This window comes from Myodes glareolus, chromosome 20 (genome assembly GCF_982192425.1).
Source record: "Myodes glareolus chromosome 20, mMyoGla1.1, whole genome shotgun sequence".
Lineage (NCBI taxonomy): Eukaryota > Metazoa > Chordata > Mammalia > Rodentia > Cricetidae > Myodes > Myodes glareolus.
This window is the reverse complement of record NC_142045.1, coordinates 20,161,209-20,182,447: the sequence shown is the minus strand read 5'-3', so window position 1 is coordinate 20,182,447 and position 21,239 is coordinate 20,161,209. Positions and strand designations below refer to the sequence as shown.

The 21,239-nt window shown below is 40.7% G+C and overlaps 1 protein-coding gene across 2 annotated transcripts in view; it reads left to right on the top strand.

Moving 5' to 3' along the window:
- The window catches only part of Rsrc1 (arginine and serine rich coiled-coil 1), a 290,122-nt gene extending 274,100 nt beyond the window's left edge, over window positions 1–16,022 (top strand). For both annotated transcript variants that reach the window (XM_048424583.3, XM_048424582.3), the window contains exons 8-10: window positions 5,330–5,436; window positions 13,222–13,386; window positions 13,982–16,022. In XM_048424583.3, coding sequence (XP_048280540.1) covers window positions 5,330–5,436; window positions 13,222–13,386; window positions 13,982–14,074 — 365 coding nt within the window. In that variant the 3' untranslated portion in view covers window positions 14,075–16,022. The remainder of the gene's footprint in view (window positions 1–5,329; window positions 5,437–13,221; window positions 13,387–13,981) is intronic.
- The last annotated feature ends 5,217 nt before the right edge of the window (window positions 16,023–21,239 follow it).

Here is a 21,239-nt window from a genome sequence, read left to right as displayed (position 1 = left end):
GCCTTATCCCAATATGACATCTTGGGCAATAGTGCCATCTGCTGTTCCCAGCCTGGTACTGCTATTATAGGAGATCCCCCCCCACCCCATCCCCCTTTATGTTTACAATGGAAAATTTAAATATAAACTAAAGTTTATACAAAAGTACAAAAGTATTTTCAAATAAAATGAACATTTTCGTTAGACTTCATCCTCATTTCACAGTTTAAATTTGTATATAATAATTGGTGGTATTCTAAAAGAAAACTTTGTAAATGCTGTTATAACATGAAGTCGTCAATAACTTAAAGTATGAGAGCTTTTTTTTAATCTTAAATAAAATTAACAGTAAGAACATCGTATTTTGTGGGAGCTGTGACAGGGTTCCTCTGTGTAATAATACTGACAGTGCTGGAGCTCACTCTGTAGACCAGGCTGGCCTTGAACTCACAGACATTCGCCTGCCTCTGCTTCCCAAATGCTTTAATTAAAGGTGTGCACTACCACTGCCCAGTCAAAATTACTATCTACAAAATTAGTTAATACTGATATTTTTGTTTCAAAATGACTTTCTGATTCCTGTGTGTGTGTATTTACAACACATCTCTTCCATGGCATCGGATCAACAAGGAATTCATTGTACTTACCAATGACGTCCTTGTAGAAGTCACTAAGTAATAATGGGTGTGTCTCCTTTCTTTTCCCCATGTTAAGGTTTTTAAGCATATTTTAATTTTATTCTTCTAGTAACTCTTTTCCTTCATGCTGACACTTGGATTCAGGGAAGGTCGATCACTATCCCTATGCTATAGCTACGGATCTTCCTCTCCCAGCCTTCCTTTTGGTTTTTAGTCAGGGACTCCCTGTTACTCAAGCTGGCCTCGCACTCACTCCACAGCCCAGTCAAACCTTGAACTCACAATGCTCCTGCCTCATCTCCCCAAGTATCTAGGATTACAGGTCTGCACCGTGAAGTGAACTTTCCAATGATTTTTGCTTTTCTTTCTTTCTTTTTTTTAAGCTAATAAGATGCTTTATATGCATTATGTAGACATACAAGAAATAACTAATTAAGTCATATTTTCTTAATCTTAAGTTGATGAAGAGCCTTTTTTGAATGGCATGTAACAAAGAATCTGAACTCATAATGGCATGGAATATGTTGTTGGTGTTCCATTCTGCTTCCTAAAACTCCAAAGTTAAACTCAAGACTTACATTTACAGACAGTGATACTAGAATTTTGAATATGGGGCAATTTAAAATATCTTATGGTTATTGTTTTCAGAGAATATAGAGCTGAGCTATTATTATAAAGCAGAAATTTTACATCCCCCATGCATCTTCCAATTTTTAATTTAAGTATCATTGTTGCTGAGTTTGGGCTCAGCATTAAAAGATGAAAGCTGTGTAGTTTGTTTTCACATTGTAAATCAGGCAAGCTGGCGCTCTCCTCTCTGCCCTGTCACCTTGTTAGTCCCGAGGTGATTTTCTTCTTAAAGGACAAGGATAATGTTCCATTTTCTCTAATCTTTCTTCTCTCTTTTGTAATTTCTACAGTGCTATTTTAATAAGCACACTGGCCCTTTGGCTGGGTTCTGTGATACCACATTTATTTGTATTATGCACTGGTTGTATTTTCAAATTTAAAGCTACAAACACTGCAAGCTTTAGAGATCAGTCCTGTTTCTCAAGTCACCTCTGACATTTAATACTAATGATGTGCTTTGCAAATCCAAATGAGAGAATATGTTAGACAGAGAAAAGAAATTCAAGAGACCCAGCAGCTGATACATAGGCGACATCACCCTGAAGTCAGAAATAAGGGCTTCTTGTTGAGAATTTGTGATAGTAAATAATCCTGGTAGATTCTGGTTTCAAAAAAAACATTGTTTTCAAGGAGACATTAAAGTTGGTACCCATTTTTTTGTTATTTTTCTCTGCCATAGCATTCCTCCCATGCATAGAATCTTAAAAATTACACATTAGTACGGGATGCATTAATATTAATACATTAGCTAGACAAAGACTCTCTCATTTCATATGCTCAGTACATCACATAATTAAAATCTTGAGACCCTTTTATACTAAAGCAAAGGGAGCTATTTCCTGTTCTGTAACACTTTGACAGTGTGTGAATTTATACAGGAAAATGTGTTCTTCCAAAAACGGGGAAGTTGACTGCAGATGCTGTTGCTTCCAAACATTCCACACACAGCTTCTCAGAGAAGACTGGGCTGAAAGGGAGGGTGGTCTTCCCCTGAGTGAACAAATACTTGCACAGGACAATATAGCTATAATCTGCGATTGGCCAAGAGCTGAGACAAAAGTATTTAAGACAACATCAGTTTTTTCGGACTTTTCCTTCTGTGCTCATTCTGTTTCCGTCTGTAACTGCGTCTGAGAGTTCAGGCCAGGGATGCTGGGATGCAGAAGCTGCTTTCACAGATCATCCAACTAAGCCCAACACTATCCATAAAGTCTAAATCCCAAAAAGTTGAGCTGCCGTAACTGAGTATGCGTAGCTTCTGGTTCAGCCGTGTGGTGCCGGCAGTGCTGCGCAAACGTTTCCGCAGCAGGCGTGTAACCCTTTGTCTCGCTAACATGTGGGGAGACACATGTAAAGTGACACCTGAGACTTGCTTCTCACTAAAATGCTAACTGTGAAAGAAAGCGATTTTAATAACTCGGCCATCAATTGAGCATTCATAAAAACATCAGCATCAACTATAAAATAGGTGACTGTTCATCTGTAAAGTAGGGTAGAGAAAGCTCTAAGCTGTGGTGCCCTGGACTGAAGCCTTCGGGAGTCAGGAGGAATGTGGTGGACTAGTGTCGCTCAGTAGGAAGAGATGTAACTGCTTACAGTTTTATAAATGATGCAGTCAAAACCCGAACCTAATAAAAATAATTATCTTCAGAATGGAGGATGAACTCAGAGCCAGGGATAGGTAAAGTATGAAACAGATGTTAGTCATAAAACAAGACCTAAACATCAAAAATAAACTTAAGTAAATGAATAGCCCTATCAAATTAGTAGCTTTATGAAATAGAGAATTATTTCATGTGTCCTTAGAGCAGTGATTATCAACCTTCCTGATGTTGTGACCCTTTTACTACAGTTCCTCATGTGTGGTGACCCCCAACCGTAAAATTCCTTCATGTTACTTCATTGCTGCAGTTGTGCCACTGTTATGAGTCATAGTGTAAATATATGACAAGCAGGGTATGTGATGTGCAGTCCAAGGGGTCGGGGATGCATTAATACCTTTTGTGACTTTTAGTAATTTTTGCCATTTTATTTTTTTAATCTAATGCATACCTCATAGGAAAGTGAGTACTTTTGACAGTATTGTTAATGCTGGAGACTTTTAGCATATGAGAAGATGTGTGACTATAAAATAACCTAGAGCCATAACTGCTAATTGAATTGATAGTACTCAGCATGGACTCATATTAAAATTTCTCTCCTAAGATTTCTTTTTTTCCCCCTTCACACTAAAAAGATTGAAAAGCCATGGCAGTTCAGCAATGATGCACATGCCCAGTGCCCAGGTAACTGACTCTGCTGTCTCCCCCACTAGGAGTCTGAGATTTTAGAGAAGTGGGTAGTTTCACCGGGGACAGGAGCTGGACAAGTTAATCCTCCAACATCTTGACATGCTTTCACTTTTAGGAATCGCACCATAGGACAAGCTGCCCAGAGTTGAAGCAATTTGAGCATCAAAATAAGAAAGCACTTGCCATGAATTAAAACTATGTACTTATTATTGTGAGCTGATAATGGCATCTTTGATCACCTTTAGACCAAAAATACTAAATAAAGAAAAGAAATCAGACTACTGAGATGCTCAGGAGGGAAAAGTGCTTACCACACAAACCTGGTGACCCATGTTCAATCTCTGAATCCCACAGAGGAAGAAGAGAACCAGGAGCTGACCTGTGCCTCCACACATGCCATAGTACACGCGTGTGTTCCTGCACTCACAGTCCGAATGTTAGAGAGGAGCTATTGTTGTTTTCCCACAATACAGGCTGTATTTCAGTCACCAATGGCTGAGTGAGAGAAGGTTCCCCAGTGTAAAAGAATCAGAACTAATAAGTACAAGAAAATTTACTATTTTATTGCCTCTTATTAAATAATTGATTTAGTAAGAAGACAGGTGGTCAGAATGCTTCCTGATTTAAGAAAAATTACACAGTAGTGTCAATTATAATTTTTGAAGTTTTTTTTATTTGTTGTGTATGTATGAGTGCCTGCCTGTATATATGTGCACCACGTGCACGCCTGGTGCATGCAAGCGACAAGAGTACCTCAGATTCTCTGGAACTAGTGTCGCAGGTGGCTGTGAGCTGCCAGGTGGGTACTGGGAACTAAACCCAGGACTTTTGCAAGAACAACAATGGTTTTTAGCCTCTAAGGCATCTCTCCAAGCATCAAATGATATATTTTTTATCAAAATCAATTGAACTGGAATGGAGGCAGGTCTCTGCTGACCTGCACCCACATTAGGTGAGAGAGGACCGTGTCAGACGACATCATAAGGTTAAAGCCAGCCAGACCAAGATGGCAGAGAACTATGAGATAAGTGGTCCACTGTTTCCAGCAAATAACAGGGAAAGGGGAGGGTGCTGGGCTCTGTGGGAGGAGACTGACAGTCTGGACCACCGGGCAAGTGTAGTGTGCATCCTTGTTTAGATCTTGTTCAAACCAGCCTGTTGTAGAAAGACGTCCTTTAAACCAGTGACAACCAAATGTGAAGCATGCAGATTGTGTGTCATTGGTGGTAATTTGAGGCCTGACAAACAGTATTATGATAGCACTATTATTGTTGGTATCAAGTCTTAATCTGTTAGCGATGACCACTAAAATATTTAGGGAAAATAGTACATGGTCTGGAGTTTGTTTTTGTATGATATGGGCTCTTGGATTTGTTTACATATTTCAGGTCTCCATCCCAAAATATATTAGGAATGAGACTCAGTGGACTGACAATACAAAGTGTTGGTGATTGTAACAAGTGGGTGATGGCTGTGGGTAGGTGTGTTGTCCTTTCATTCCTTTTGTGGATTTCTGTAATAAAAATGTTGAAGTAGAGGGAAAGGCCGTCCCACAGAATTATCTTTGATTACCCATAATCACAATAGCAATGCCTTCGCAGTAGGTTTTAGATTGTAGATGAGAGTCTTAGTTTCTAGGCATATTTTAGTTTTGAAATTCAAGGTGGACAGTACTTATTACAGCTTAACTTAATGTCCTTTGTTTCCATCCAGTTAAAAGAAAGAACCAAGCCTAGGTGTCACGCTGCTATCAAGCTTGTCTCCAAGCTCACTCACACTGTTCTTTTTTAGACCAAGTCACCCTGGTGGAACAAGTGAAAAGAGTGAAAGAAATTGAAGCCATCGAAAGTGATTCTTTTGTTCAGCAGACATTCAGATCAAGTAAGGAAGTCAAAAAAGTAAGTTTCCACATGGACATTATGAATAAGCCTTTGGCTTCCCACTGAAAAGATGCGTTATTAATGGATTTTACTTAGATGTGGGCGCTTCCTCCAATAGGCAGATGAATGAGGGAGGGAGCATCAGCCCTGCTGCTGAGAGAAGGATTCAGGGGGAGTCAGCCCAAGCCTGCCTACAGAACGTGTTGTAGACATGGCTCTGACACCGCTTCATTTTAAAGACTACCGAAACAACTAAGATATCACCAGCTATGATTCTGTAACTGTAATTAATGTCCATTTCATGACTGTAGACAGGGTTGTTGGTTTTGTTTCTTTTTTTTACAAATATCTGTGTGCACTTTTTGAATTGTTATTCCTAGACAGATATTGGCAAAGGACTTTAAATGATAAAGCTGTTACTCAAATAGAAGACTCTAGTTTTCGCCCAGATATGTGTCGTTAATGTGTAGTTTCCTCCCAAAGTCTTCTCCTTCGACCATGTTGCACTGCAGAAGCGCAAAGGTAGGACTGTATAACGTAGAATTATAGATGTAACGATCATTATTGTTCTCTTAGAAATACCAGATTTCTAAGTAGTTGTGTTTCAGGATGTTACATGTTTTTAATGAGATGAAGTTACTTGTTCAAATTTACATTATTTAATGTTTCAAAAGTTATCCTCCAAAAATATTGTAGCAATCTAAGTTCTGCCCAAAAGTGCAAGGAGCTTTCTGTCTTTTAAACCAAAGCTTTTTCATGTTTGTTAATCTGATAGGTCAGAATTATCAAGTTCTTTCTTACAGTGTTCCTGGTGTTAATACAGATCTGAAACTTTTAATTGCCAGACTTTTTTTGATTTTTAAAACAATCTTATTTTACATATCAATTTTAGTTCCTCTCCCTCCTGTCCTCCTGCTCCCCCCACCCCACCCTCAATTACCTCCTCAGAGAGGGTGAAGCCTCCCATGGGGAATCAACAAAGTCTGGCACATCACTTGAGGCAGAACCAAGGCTTTCCCCCTTGCATATATCTAAGCTGAACAAGGTATTCCTTCACAGGAAATGATTTCCAAAGAGCCATTTCATGCACTAGGGATAAATACTAGTTACACTGTTGCTGGTCCCACAAACTGCCCAAGCCTCTCAACTGTCACTCACATTCAAAGGCCTAACTTGATCTTACGCAGTTTCCCCAGCTGTCAGTCCGAGTCAGTGAGCTCCCGCTAGCTTGAGTGAGCTGTTTCTGTGAGTTTCCCCATCATGGTCTTGGCCTCTTTGCATGTGATATCGCTCCTCCATCGCTATGATTGAACTCCAGGAGTTTGGCCTAGTGCTTAGCTGTGAATCTCCGCATCTGCTTCCATCAGTTACTGGATGAAGTTTCTATGATGACAATTAGGGTAGTCATCAATCTGATTACAGGAGAAAGGCAGTTTAGGTACCCTCTCCACTATTGCTTAGATTCTTAACTGGGGTCATCCTGTGGATTCCTGGGAATTTCCATAGTGCCTGATTTCTTTCTAATCCCATAATGTCCTCTCTCTCAAGGTATCTCTTTCCTTGTTTTCCCTCTCTGTCCTTCACCCAACTCAACCTTCCCAATCCCTCATGTTCTTTCCCAACTCCCTTCCTCTCCTCACTTCTCTACCATCCTTCCCTGTCCCCCCCCCCCACACACACACTTGCTGCTTTGCCAAAGAAACCTGTCTGCTTCCTCTTCCTGGGCAGGGGGATCCATATATGTCTGTCTTAGGGTTCTCCTTGTTTCCTGTTTTCTCTGGGGTTGTGGACTGTAGGCTGGTTACCTTTGCTTTATGTTTAACATCTCCACTTATGAGTGAGCACATAACGTGTCTGTCTCTCTGTGTCTGGGTTCCTCACTTGGGGTGGTTTTTCTCTAGTTCCATCCATTTGCCCACAAATTTCAAGTTGTCATTATTTTTACTGCTGAGTAGTACTCCACTGTGTAATTGTACCACATTTTCTTTAGCCATTCTTTGGTTGAGGGGTATCTAGGATTCTGGCTATTATGAGTAATGCTGCTATGAACATAGTTGAGCACATGTCCTTGTGGTATGGGACTGCATCCTTTGGATATCTGTCCAAGAGTGGTATTGCTGGATCTTGAGGTAGACTGATTTCCAATTTTCTGAGAAACCACCATACTGATTTTCAAAGTTTACACTCTCACCAGCAATGAAGAAGTGTTCCCCTTACTCCACATCCTCTCCAACGTAAGCAATCCTTGGTGTTTTTGATCTTAGCCATTCTGACAGATGTAAGATGGTATCTTAGAGTCATTTTGATTTGCATTTCCTTGATGGCTAAGGTTGTTAAGTGCCTTTCTGCCATTTGAGATTCATCTGTTGAGAATTCTCAGTTTAGATCTGTACCCCATTTTTTAATTGGATTATTTGATATTTTGATATCTAGTTTCTTGAGTCCTTTGTATATTTTGGACATCAACTTTCTATCCAATGTGGGGTTGGTGAAGATTTTTTGCCATTTTGTCTTGTTGACTGTGTCCTTTGCCTTACAGAAGCTTCTCAGTTTCAGGGGGTCCCATTTATTATTAATTGTCGATCTCAGTGTCTGTGCTACTGGTGTTATCTTCAGGAAGTGGTCTTTTGTGCCAGTGCCTTCAAGGCTACTTCCCACTTTCTCTTCTAATTACCAGATTATTTTTTAACATAGAACATACAAAGACGTGAGTTGAGTGTATGGTTTCTTTCAGCTACAGGACTGGATAGCCTTGGGTCACCTGTAGTCCTGGGTTGTTGCTGTGTTTGCTGCATTTGAGCTTTAGTAGTGTTATCATCTCAGCTCCTGGAAGCCACAGCGATGAAATGGTATTCATAGATATATGCCTGTCTGTTTACTATCTCAATCTGCATAGTGTAAAGACTTCCATCTAAAAGAATGTATTTATTGAGGGCTTGGCCTTGAATTTATTTTCTGACATCCATTCTTATTGACATTCTTACAATCAGTGAGCAAGTTTTCCCTGTGAAAATCCTAGTCTAGAATCTGTAGACTGGGTTTTGTCCTATGACAGTTTCCTGTCTGGTTCTAAATATTGTTTCTCTTTACGTTTACTGTTAATTCATGTTTTCCTTCATGAAAGCGTACATGGGAAGGATTAGTGTCAACAGAGCACATGCTGGAGAGGGCATTCCCCTTTGAGTACACAGTAGAGCTGAAGCCCTCCAGCACGTGACTGCTATTAGTAACTGCACCCGAGATGCTCAGAGGAACAGTGATGAGCTAACAAGGATAAATTTATACTCCACTGAAACATAAAACGAGGGGCAATTTATTAGCTTAGAAAGTGGCCTCGCTCTCTAGTCTGAAATGTCTGTGTCTGCAGTGGAAGGCCAGGACTCAGGATGCCTAAGAGATGAATTATTTATGAGGAGATTACTTAGCAAAGAGAAGTAAATTATCCTGAGTACTATTTCATCCAGGGCCTGGGCAGACGTGATGGGCTATCCTTGATGCATAGCAAAGATTAACTCTCTTGGGGACTAAATCACCCAGGGCCCGAGCTTCCATATCTGTCTCTCCTGGACAGTTTTGTGCTCTTAGTTAAAGTTTGCCTCTTTAAAAAGGCTGTCCGTGCTAGCCACCCTTTCAATTGGTGTCAGTTTCCTTAGGAGTTAAGTCCACTAATTAAGCTAGAGAACTGTCACCAGGAAGAAAATGCCCCTTGGCAATAACGTTCTAGACACTGTGGGCACCCTATAATACATATTGATTAAACTAGTTTAACTCTGAAACCTTACCCAGGAAGTTTGGGGATGTGATAGATCCTTGATACATCATTAGCTTTAGAAGACAAGATGTCCTTTGTTTTCAGGATGTTTTCCCACATAAACCTGGCACAGGTTATTTAGCCAACGACTGATTGATATGGTTGGCAGATAATCCCTGTGTTCAAAAGGAGAGTTGTAGATAACCCTGCACAATTTGGGCATTTGTGTTAAGATTAGAACGTATTGTCCAATTGTACCACCAGGTGGCAGTATTGCACAAAGCCAGGCATTCTGTGGACCTGTGTTGAGGTCCAATTTTATGGTTGAGCAACAATTTTCTTTTAGGAGTTTCTGTCACTTAGCTACGGAGCAGCTACTGATTTTACAAATGCACTCAACCATTCAACAGCTCCCATTCTTCAACCCTAACTTTTGATAGTTTTAACTTATATGTTTATTTGTACTTTTATTAATGTTGGGACTGAAGAAATGGCTTGGTGAGCAAGAGCTCTTGCAAGCATGAATATGTGTTTAGATTCCAGCACGCAGAGGGGAAAATACCAGAAAACAGCCAGGTGTGACCACATGTGTGCTGTGGGGTAGAAGCAGGAGGGCCTCTGGGTCCTCCAGGCAGGCAGCCTGGCTCCAGGTTCAGTGCATGGAGTAATAAAACAGAACTCTGTGTCCTCCCCCAGCCTCCATGCATGTATGCCAGCACACACATGGAACACACACACACAGGGGATAATACGCATGGGAAAAAACAGAGTGAGGTTCATTGGCTCTGTAATGAGAATGTTTTCTCTGCCACTTGAAGAGGGAGAATTCCCCAGCTTCTCCACATCTTTTCAAGGCAGTTCAGCCTGTGGTCAGCATCTCCTGCCTGAGGAACGGAGACAGGTCATCTTTATGAGGAAACATGGCCTGCCAAAGTTGTTTTACTGAGTCTTATTGAATTGACATGTGTCCCCCTTTCCCCATGCAGAATATTGGGCTTGCCTTTAACTCAGTTCCATAAATGTGTATCATAACTTTATCTGTAGGGCCATGTACCTTCTAGGCCCAGAGTTATTCAAATGTTTGAAATCTAGATGACATGGAAGGGGGAGATTGACTCCAAAATATAATAAAACTGCCAAATAAAGTTTAATAACTTTCTTCTTAGTGCCCATAAAAGTTAATGTTGTTCATGTGAATATCATTGATTATTAGGTTTAGTCTTGACAAGCATGCCTTCATTTGGAAACAGATTGTGGCACAGATGTCTCTAGTTTGTAATAATTTCTGCTCTTGTTTGATATCTTCCCAGAAGTGTAGCCTTCAGGGCCATTTTGTTTATAGAAGTAAAAGTCTCTCCCATACATGCAGACCAGCTTCTTTAGCGTGAAAATGAATTCATGTTTGAATCAAATAAAATGCTTAAGCAATGAATAAATCTTACCATTACGAATTAATTCATCTGGGATTAAGGGATGGTTGAGTACATCGGGTATGTGTCATGTAAGCATGGGGACCTGGGTTCCGTCTCCAGAAGCTCATATAAAAATGTGGTGCTGTGTTTGTAGTCCCAGCACTGGGGAAAGCGGAGACAGGTATGATCCCCTCCCTCACTGACCTCGCCTGCTTGGTGAGCTCCAGGCCCCTGAGACCCTGGACCAGGAAACAACTTAGAGAGTACCTGAGGAACAACACCCAGCGTTGAACTCTGGCTTTAACATCTAGCATATGCACATGCACGCACACACACACACACACACACACACACACACACACACACAAACTAATCACACCACATAAGGACTTTCCCTTCTACAGTATCTGAGGAGCAGGTTTCAGGTTAGGTACCACAAGGGTGTGCCTCCTAGGGTGCGTGAAGCAAAGTGTGATTCTCCCAGTCCCCGGCCTCTCTGCCTGAACCCATTTCCTATGCTGGAGCTGAATGGAGGTGTGGCTGGGCTGAGCAAGCAGCCACCAAGGCTAGCTACACTCTCTCCTCGGGCCTCCCTCTCATTTTCCTCCTCTCAGATTGTACACATTGGCGGAAGCATCCTTTTCTGTCTTTATGTGCCTAGCTGTTCTTATTCCTCAGGTCTAAAATTTTACCTCCAAAAAAATAAAAATAAATTGTACCTCCTAAATAAAAGATATTGTGCCTAGGTACCAAATCTAAACTAGACTCACCTCTCCAGTGCCCATCATTCTTATTAATTTCTTGGCAAAGTCTGCTATTATTAATAATTATATATGTTAATGTATATAATTAATGTATTATATATATTATATATGCTTTAACATGTTCACTCAGACAATAAAGCTCAGCAGCAAAACTACAGGGCACCTATCCCTTGGTAGCTAGCTAGGGCTTATCAAGCAGTGTTTGATGATATGGCTAAATTGATAGGTCTCCAAATTGAAGATAAAGTAATCTGAAAAAACTTAATTAATTTATGCATAGTTCATCCTGTAGACATTTTTCATAATAATATTTGTTTTGAACTTCATTTTAAAAATGGATGTTAAGAAGTAGATTTAAGTCAAAAGAAAATAGAAAGTAAAGGAATTGGATCCATAACTATAGACCACAGAGATAAAGACTACAGAGGATGTCTCTTTTATATTTTAATTTTAACTTCACATTCTTACCTAATTGATCCGTATAATCCCTATAACCTGGCTGCTAATCAGCCCCTCCTCAGGCCTCCTCCTGAGTCAGCCCGTGCCATGGTTCCTTCATGGCAGGAACAGTGGGTTATCAGTCTTTGTGTTCCCAGCGCTTGTAACAGTGTGGGCCATGGCAAACACTGCATATAGTTTGAAAAAAAAGCAACAAATGTATTTTTATTCTTACAGAATATGATGTACCTTTCTTTTACAAACTCTTATTTATTTTAAACTATTTTAAATAATCTTAAAAAATAACACATGAGTCCATCAGTGGGTGATGTGCAGACCATACAATGTAATATTATTTAGCAACTACAAAAAAGAAGTACTGATATGTTCTAACATGTAAGGCTCTTTAAAATACTAGGCTCAATGAAAGAACCAGCCACAGAAAACCATTAGTGCATGGTCCTTTACACAGAGATCCAGAATAGACAAAGCCATCATCAAGAGGTTATAAAAAATAAGGAGTGATTGCTAAGAGATATGGAATGTTGGAAGGAATAATTAAGATGTTTTGAAATAGATCATGATAACGGTTGTCTAATTTTGTAAATTGCTCAAATCCATAATATGGTATGTAAATTGTAGCTAACATGGATAGATAGGTATTTTAAGGATAACTTTCTGAGGCCAACTAAATATTAGAAGTATATTGTAACATTTTTATTTTCAGACACCAAATATGTATATATGTGTGTGCATGTATGCATGTATTATGTGTATGTGTATTTTAATAGTATAAGGCTAAACAGTGATATCATAAGAAAAGTACGCTGATCATAGGAAATGAAAAAATTCCCTCCACACTTTTGTTTCTTTGAGTAACAATTTTTTTCCATTCAGTAATGTGGAACCTTTTGAGATGACTAACATCTCAGAGGAGACTTACTAGAGCAATCATTGTTCAGTGATGCGGGAGAATTGTCTGTATTGTGTCAATTATATTTTAATAAAACGCTGATTGGCCAGGCAGGCAGTATAGGCGGGTCAACCAGACAGGAAGTAGAGGCAGGGCAAAGAGAATAGAATAAGGTTATGGAGGAGGAAGGTCCCTCCGGCACTCCTGCGCAGATCACTGAAGAAGCAACATGTAAGCTGCCCCCGCTGGAAAAGGTACTGAGCCATTATGGCTAACATAGATAATGATAATGGATTAATATAAGTTACAAGGACTAATAAGAAGCCTGACCCAATGGGCCAATCAGTTTATAACCTAATGTAGACTCTGTGTGTGATTTTTCTTTGGGGCTTGCCAACTGTGGGGTACTGAGCGGGACAGATACCCCAACAAGGCGGCCCCCTCATGTTACAGTTCAGTATTAAATATTAAGAAACCCATTCTCTAAACATGGATTATTCTTAGATTGCTGTGTTGCATTTTCAGTCGGTAGAACCAAGCGAAGTGAAACATGCGCCTCCAGCATCAGGACCAGCATCAGGACCAGCATCAGGAACTGCGGAGCCACCCAGCACTGGAAAGGAAATAGACCCTGACAGCATCCCCACGGCTATCAAGTATCAAGATGACAATTCTCTAGCTCATCCAAATGTGAGACCCTTAAACCTGATGAGTCTTCTCAGAGTCACCCAAGCAGTCCCCCTTTATTCTGACCCTTGGGAAGACATGCAGGAAAGGGTTCATGGCTTCTCTTTGCTGCAGATGGGCAGCTGGCCTCAGGCCTTAGGATTGCTTATGTATATTCGAGTCTGGTGTTGTCTACACGTTTCCTGCCTGCTAGAATGATGCTGTACTTAAGAAACATGGTCAAAGAAGGAAAATAGTTTTTTGAAACTGGCAGTAGAAGTTGTAATGCTAGCTCAGCCCTGGTTTCTCAGATGTGAGCTGTCACTAATACCATTTACTGTCTCTCTGCAATGATGTGATTGGTGTTTCTCATCAATGAACTCACAGACATAGAGTGTGAAATGGCCAGTAAGTGAAACAACGTTCAGATTGTTCCTTTGCTCCCCAGCTGCTGAGCGCTAACTCGAGTGGGTGGGTTAAGCAGCGATGTACCCTTCAGGAGCTGAGTAGTACACGCCGCTGCTCAGGGAGTCTTCCATCTCAGAGATGTGTGTCGTGTCACGTCAGGTCCAACCTGCTGACGCACAGTAACATTGCCTTCTGCTCTTTTTCACTGTAGTTGTTTATTGAGAAAGCCGAAGCTGAAGAGAAGTGGTTCCGGAGATTAATTGCCCTCCGACAAGAAAGACTCATGGGCAGTCCTGTGGCCTGAGAAGAGACTTCCGGTTACGTTGACAACGCCTTGAAAATTGAGGGTTTTAAATACTAATGTTAACTTTTACTCCTAAATATAACTTAGCCAACTGCATAGAAAGCAAATCTCATTTCTTCCTTCATGTTCAACTGAGTATTTGCTGTTTCAAATCAAACATTGTGAATAGTAGATCTGTTATAAAAGGTGTGAGTGTGTGAACATATTATCTTGTTAATAAAACTAATCATAAAAATGTCAATGTTGAAGTAAATGAATATTTAGTAGTGAATTTCATTGCGGTTTTTACAAAGTCATGTTTCTGACCCAATATTGGATAATTATATAAGAGTCATGTTATTTAGTATAAGATTTCATCTCCTATCTATTATAAAACTCTTTTTGAATCTCTTATCTCACCTTTCTTAACATTTTTAGGTCTCATAAAAGGTACGTTTTATGAGATCGAAGCAATTACCATGTTAGATGTGACGGCAGCATGTTTGCTAGAACCTCTTCCTGTGCCCGGTGCTGTGGCAGCCTCTGCCCTAGTCCTCTGCCCTAGTCCTCTGCCCTAGTCCTCTGCCCTAGTCCTCTGCCCTAGTCCTCTGGAGGCTTAGGCAGGAGGATCTCAGCTCCAGTCTGCACGTCACAGAAGGGCTCGGACACCTTGGAATACGTGATGGAACCTTGTCTGAAAAACTTTGAATTAGAGATAAGTTTGTGTTCAGTGCTCTTTTGAAAGCTGTAGGTACCCAGTCCTTCCCTTTAGAAATCACAAGCCCAGTGCATTAGTCACTGCACTGCTGTGACAAAGGCCTGCCATCACTTCAGAGGAAAGGCTTCTGTCTATGGCCTGAGAAGCCCATGGTCAGCTGGTTCCACTGCGCTCGGGCCTGTGGCAGGCAGAAGCATAGCAGGAGGGCAAGGCACAGGGAAGCCGCACAGTATCGGCTGTCAGGAAGCCAAGAGACAGCATACCCTCCACTCACCTGCTTCTACTCTGTCCCTCCCTCCTGTAGCCTGTCCAGCTGTAGACTTTAATCCACTGATGAAGTTACAATCCTCGGGATCCAGTAACTCTCGCAACACCACCGCAGGGAGGAAACCAAGCCTGAAACAGTTGAGCCTTTGCGGGGCACTGTGTAGAATGCCTTTCTCTAGCTGAGCAACAGAGCTCACTGCAATCCACACTAAATGTACTAGAGAGAAGGACGGATCCTCGTTGCACAAAACTGGATTCCAACCCCGGGCACAAATGCTTCCTGTTTCCATTTTGCTCTGCTTGCTTTCACATGGTCTATGAAGGCGAGAGCTTAAGACACAGCCATGGGAAGGCCTTGGGATACGACACATTTTGATTCTATCATTTTCATACTATAGAACTACGGAAATTCTTGGCTCTATTACAAATGAGAACTACGAAGAACTTGCGCTCAATTGCAAATGTCATGAAGAAGTTTGTTTTAAATGCTTGTTTTTACGAATACATTTTCTGGATCTCAGTAGAGGCTGTCTTCCTCGGCTCTATAAATAAACATACCCTATATGAAGCCAGCTCTGTGTCACTGTTAATACATATACACAGCTCCACGGTCATGGTCTCAGGAGGGATTCACGTTTCTGTAGTACTTTGCTTGTGAATTTGTTGTACAATTTGTAAACTGTAGATGTGCTCTCACCCCTTAGGAAGTCTATGTCTAGGAAAGGATGTAGGTGTCAGTTGGCCATAGGGAACCTACACAGTTTTCTCAGTATTTTCGAGGCTCCCTGTCTATGCAGCAATGAGGACCCCGTGACCAACTTGATAATATACCTTCCACTCGCCTTCCTTCAGGACAGGGACACCACATGCGGAGACTTGAATTAAAAGGAATTTGGATTTTAAAGATCAGTGTTTTGTGGAAATAAATCAAATTAAAGTTGGTTGTTTTTTTTTAAGTGAGCAAATAAACTTGGTCCTAAAGAACTCAGTGACTGCTTCCTCCTTCGTTTCCATATCTCGTTAATTTTGTTTCTCTCTAAAACCACAACATGACCACAGAAGCCAAATCAGATTTAATGAAGAGACTTTATAGAACATTATCAAGCGCATTGCCAAACTCAAGCTGGATGATGCACCCTGGCCACCTTTAATATCCCAACATAATAAGCCTGTAAAATACAAGCATCTTTTTCATGTTGCTTGATTAGTGATAATTGCCCAGCTTGTAAGAGACCTTAGTGCACTGAAATCGGATTCTTGCAAACTATAGGTGCTATTACAAGTTGGGTTTTTATTTCTGATGCCAGGCATACTGCTAGGAAGAATAGACCAAGAGCGTTGTCCTGGCGCTCACTTTATGAGGAGGCCCCACAATGAGGGGACAGAGTGCTTAGGTCATTTACCTACTTGACTTGAGCATCCTATCTAGCATAGGAAGTAGGGATATTAATAAATGACCTTCCTGCTTTGGTTTTTAGGGAGGGGGAACAACATTAAAAATGCTCATAGAAAAATGCATTACTTAGCCCAAGTGAACATTTTGACTTGGGGAGCATTTTAATGAAAGACAAAATAAGCGGTTGTGTGGGCAATGGTTTTAGAAGCTGCCCTCCAGGTTATGTGTGCTTCTTTGGACTTTGAGCTGATCTTGGCAATAGCCCACATCCCTGATCTGTGTTCAGTCTTCTCTGATCTGTTTCCTTGACAGCACCGTGAGGTTCGGTTCTGTCTTGGGAGAGCTGCAATGAACCTCTTTAGGAAATCCAAAGCTTCTTCGTGGTCATATTTACCAACTTAGTCATGAGTATTACTCTGAGTGCTTCATTTATGCTCAATGCACTATAGGGATCTATGGACAAACACAAGGTGTATCAGTGAGGGTCCTACCCTCAAGAGGCTAAGCTCCCAAGCCTAGGCATACCCATAATATAAGAAATCTAACACACACTAGCAGGAGAGAAGACTGGGTTATGTAAAAGAAAGTGAAATTAGTCCGAATTAAAAAAAAAAAATTCAAGAAGGCTTCATGGATGAGATTGGAACTGGTCTGAACTGGTCTTAGACAGCTAAGATGCCTGGAGCCTCCAGCTCCACAGCCTGGGTTTTTTGTTGTTGTTTTGTTTTGTTTTGTTTTCCTATGCTTGGGTCTTTCCCAAATTTTTTTGTTTAGACATCAATCAAAATTCTTGTGATGAAATGACCAGACAACTGTTAGATACTACCCTAAGGAAACTTACTCTTGGAACTCCCTTGTGGAAAGTGTGTCCTCTTCATAAGGATGTGCCTGAGACTTTGCAAGAGGTCAAGAATAAAAATAGACATGAAGAACACTGTGGATCTGAGTATTATCCTAACCTTTGCCACGAAGATGGACTTTTAATATTTCATCTTCAATTTGTGGTAGTTTTTTTTTCCCTAAATCAAATAAAAAACGTCCAGACATATTACATCTCAGGACTACTTTTGCTAACATTTTACCCCAGAATTTGACCCAGTGTTTGACATAGAGATTATGACTATATTTTTTTTAATTATGAAAGACTTTCCCATTTCAAATAGCAAGTATTCTTAACTGGCTGGTTATTTAAATTGTTCAGTTAGGGGTAGGGTGTTTATGTCCATTTCTTATTGTTGGGGTAAAATTCCGGAGGAAAGCCGCTTCTAGGAAGAGGATTTACTTTTCCCCATGGGTTTGAAGGCTTCAGTCCGTCATGGCCGGAGAGCATGACAAAGCAGCTTCTGTGGTGGTAGCAGGAAGCAGAGTGGACCCCTGGCAGCAGCAAGGTGTTCTCTTTCCTCACCTTCGAGAGCAGTGCTTCTCAGCCTTCCTGCTGCTGCGACCCTTTAATACAGTTCCTCATGTTGTGCTGACCCCCAAACATAAAAATATTCGTGTTACTACATAATTTTGCTGCTGTTAAGAATCATACTTTTAGAGACAGAGATTTGCCTGTCAGTAAATTGACCCACAGGTTGAGAACCACTCCTTTGGACCCTTCAGGCCTCTTAGCCTATGGGATGACGGCAAGCACATTCAGAGGTTTTCCCTCGGTCCATTCTGTACATATACTCAGAGACACAGCTAAAGGTGTACTTTACTGATCTAGATACTTCTTAAGTCAGTTAGATTGACAGAGTAACTGTTATCGTGGTAGAGTGCAGGATCTGAATTCAGGCTTCAGCACCAAAAATACACAGTAAATGCAATTAAAATAAATTTGTCAAACTCATTGGAATGAATACAAAAAAATAAATTTTACAACCAACCTATCTTTTTTTCTCTGATTTAAATACCAGTGTCTTTAACCCTACAAAATTTGGTTCCCATGACATGTACGATATGTGGTATCCTCCCTTCTGGATTAGCATCTACCAACAGTGGCTCTAGACTTTAAACAAGCATCTCATTAGTCCCGTATTTCCCCAGGTTTTCATTAAAGTCTACTTTTCATTGTACAATGTGCATTGAAAATTTTTAAACCGTAAATTTTTTCCCAATACTGGCATAATAAATTTAAAAGACTGGTAGGTGGTTTTGTTTCTTTCTTTATTTTGCTTTTTTTTTTCCAGTGATGTGGGTGTGACCATTCAGGATCTACCGTACGCTGGCCTCCTGTGACTTCCTCTCCTTCCAAAGAGAGAGATCAATTTTCAAAAACTAAAACTCGCCAATGTAGTAAGACAACACTTGAAACTCCACAATGTACCACCTTATTTTTAGGTCTTCAAGAGGAGTGGCGAAATGAAACCACTGCAGTTCTCAGAGTGGTGAACTGAACTGACCCTCTGGGATCCTATGCTTGGTACTCAGATAAACCCATAGAAAACTCTGCCTTCAGAAGCCTTTCAGCAGTGGGCTGCCAAGGCCTTGTATCTAGCAAAATCCATGACTGTGTCTATCTATCTCTATGATCCTAAAAAGTGAAAATGGAGTTTTTGGAAAAGCACGAATGGTTCCCAAATTCCAGGATGATATGTTGAGACAGGTGGGGTATTGTTGAGAGTTTTTTGTTTTTGTTTTGTATTTTCTAAAATTCTATGGATAGATCATTTATTTAGACATTTTGTAGCTTAAGTAATTCTTCCTGACCTGGAGAAGATAAGTCTTAGAATTATCAACTTTGTTAACAGTTGGAAATAGTGGTTTTCTTCCAAAATGCTGCATTCTTGAATGACCAGTGTCTACTCACCTCAGGCAAGGAAACAGAAGTCATCTAAAGTTATCAAAAGTCTTATAAATATGCTTTGCTGCACTTCACAAAAACACATGTTTTAGAAGTGTGCCATCGCGCAGAAATAGCAATGTGAGCCCTGTGTCAGTTAGTAGCTCTCTACCAAGAGCCCTTGAGCCTGCAAGGAGAGACTCATCTTCCCGTTAGCACCTGTTCCCGGTGCCTGTGCTCGTCTTCAGCCCTGTGTGGCCCACCTTCAGCAGGGGCACTCAGGCTGGCTTTCTGCAGACCTTTACAGCTGGCGATGAGACAGTGACAAGTGACTGACACGTATGCGATTGTTCACAACAGACTCTAATTTGAAGTTCTGGTTTCAGGTATTTTTAATCTTAAAAATAACTCTGGTACAATTTCCAAGAAACGTTCAACTAATTTCCAAGTTTCTAGGGAGGATATTTAAACAGAGACCCATGATGTCTTTGAATAGGAGTGATATTAAAATATGTCTTTTCTCATTTGAAACTCTATTTTGGAGTTACCACAATCTGTGACAAAAGTCTCTGTCGCTTTTTGTAATAACAAAGGTAGCATAGATCAGTAGGAGTGAAATAGTAGGTTTCAATTCTAGAATAAACCTTGTAAATTAAATGATTGCCTGCCTTCTTACAAGTTCTTCAAAGTTCTCAATATTTGTCAATATATTTTAGATAAATTATATTAAGAGAACATTTCAGGTAGCAATAAATCTGCTCACTTGCTAGCTTTGAATAAAGGAAATAGCTTTCCTATCATGTAAAATGAGAGTTATTAAATTATTTTTCTTGTCATAGTTGCGTGGGTCAGGCTATAGGCATACCTGCCCCTGAGCCTCACACCCTGAGTTTGACCCCCATACTGCACATGATGAAATGAGAGACCTGACTTGCACAAGTCATATGCTGAACTCGCCTCATGGGAAATTGGCAGAGAAGAAAGTGAGGCCGTGGGAACAAAGTCTAGACCTTCAATGGCACCCCCTCAGTGACCTAGTTCCTCTAACCAAATCCCTTATCTCGGTTTCTACCACTTCCCAAAAACGTCATCAGATTATGAAGCCATTTGTAGTTAAATCAATGGATTTAGGTTAGAACTCTCATGATCCAAACCCTTCCTAAAAGGCCTGCCCTTGAGAGTTACCCTGGGGACCACGCCTCCAACACATGAGTTGGGGGAATATTTAATATCCAATCTGCAGTGGAATATAGTATTTCAGTTCATTCATAGCAGAAAATTTCCTGATAATGGTGACGTGACGTTTTCTCCAAAAGCCAAGTTCTCTCAAGAAGCCACGTTTATATTGAAGATTTTACAAACTGACTAAAGCCCTGTGATTGTGGAGAGGTGGAATATTGCAGATCAAGAGCCAAAATTATCTTAGGTTATCATCGGTGCTTCTTAATAACCACTTCCCAGCAATCTCTGTATCTAACTGGCAACCTCATAACTACAGAGGAAAACTTTTAGAATGGACCATCGAGCTTAGCAGATAACAAGCTCACACCAATCTTTAAGCTAGGCAAGCTATATGATAAACCCCGGAACCCAAGCAGAGGTTTCCCCTTGGCTCTGCTGGTCTTCCTGATATCCTCACAAAGGCATTTGATAAAGACACTGTGGCATCTTGAATGAGAGTGGACCCATAGGCACAAATGTTTGAATGCATGGTCTCAGATGGTGGAACTATTTGGGTAGGATTAGGACATGTGGTCCTATTGGAGGAGGTGTGGCCCTATCAAGGAAGACTTCACTGAGGGTAGACTTTGAGGTTTCAAAAGCCCATGTAAAAGGAACGGAGGGCTGTGTCCCAGCTCCCGGCTAGCTTTACCTGAAATAATTACACGGAAACTGTATTCATTTAAACACTGCCTGGCCCATTATCTATAGCATCTTATTGGCTAACTCTCACATCTTGCTTTAACCCATATTTAGTAATCTGTGTAGCACCACGAGGTGGTGGCTTACCAGGAAATATTCAGCATGTCTGACCTGG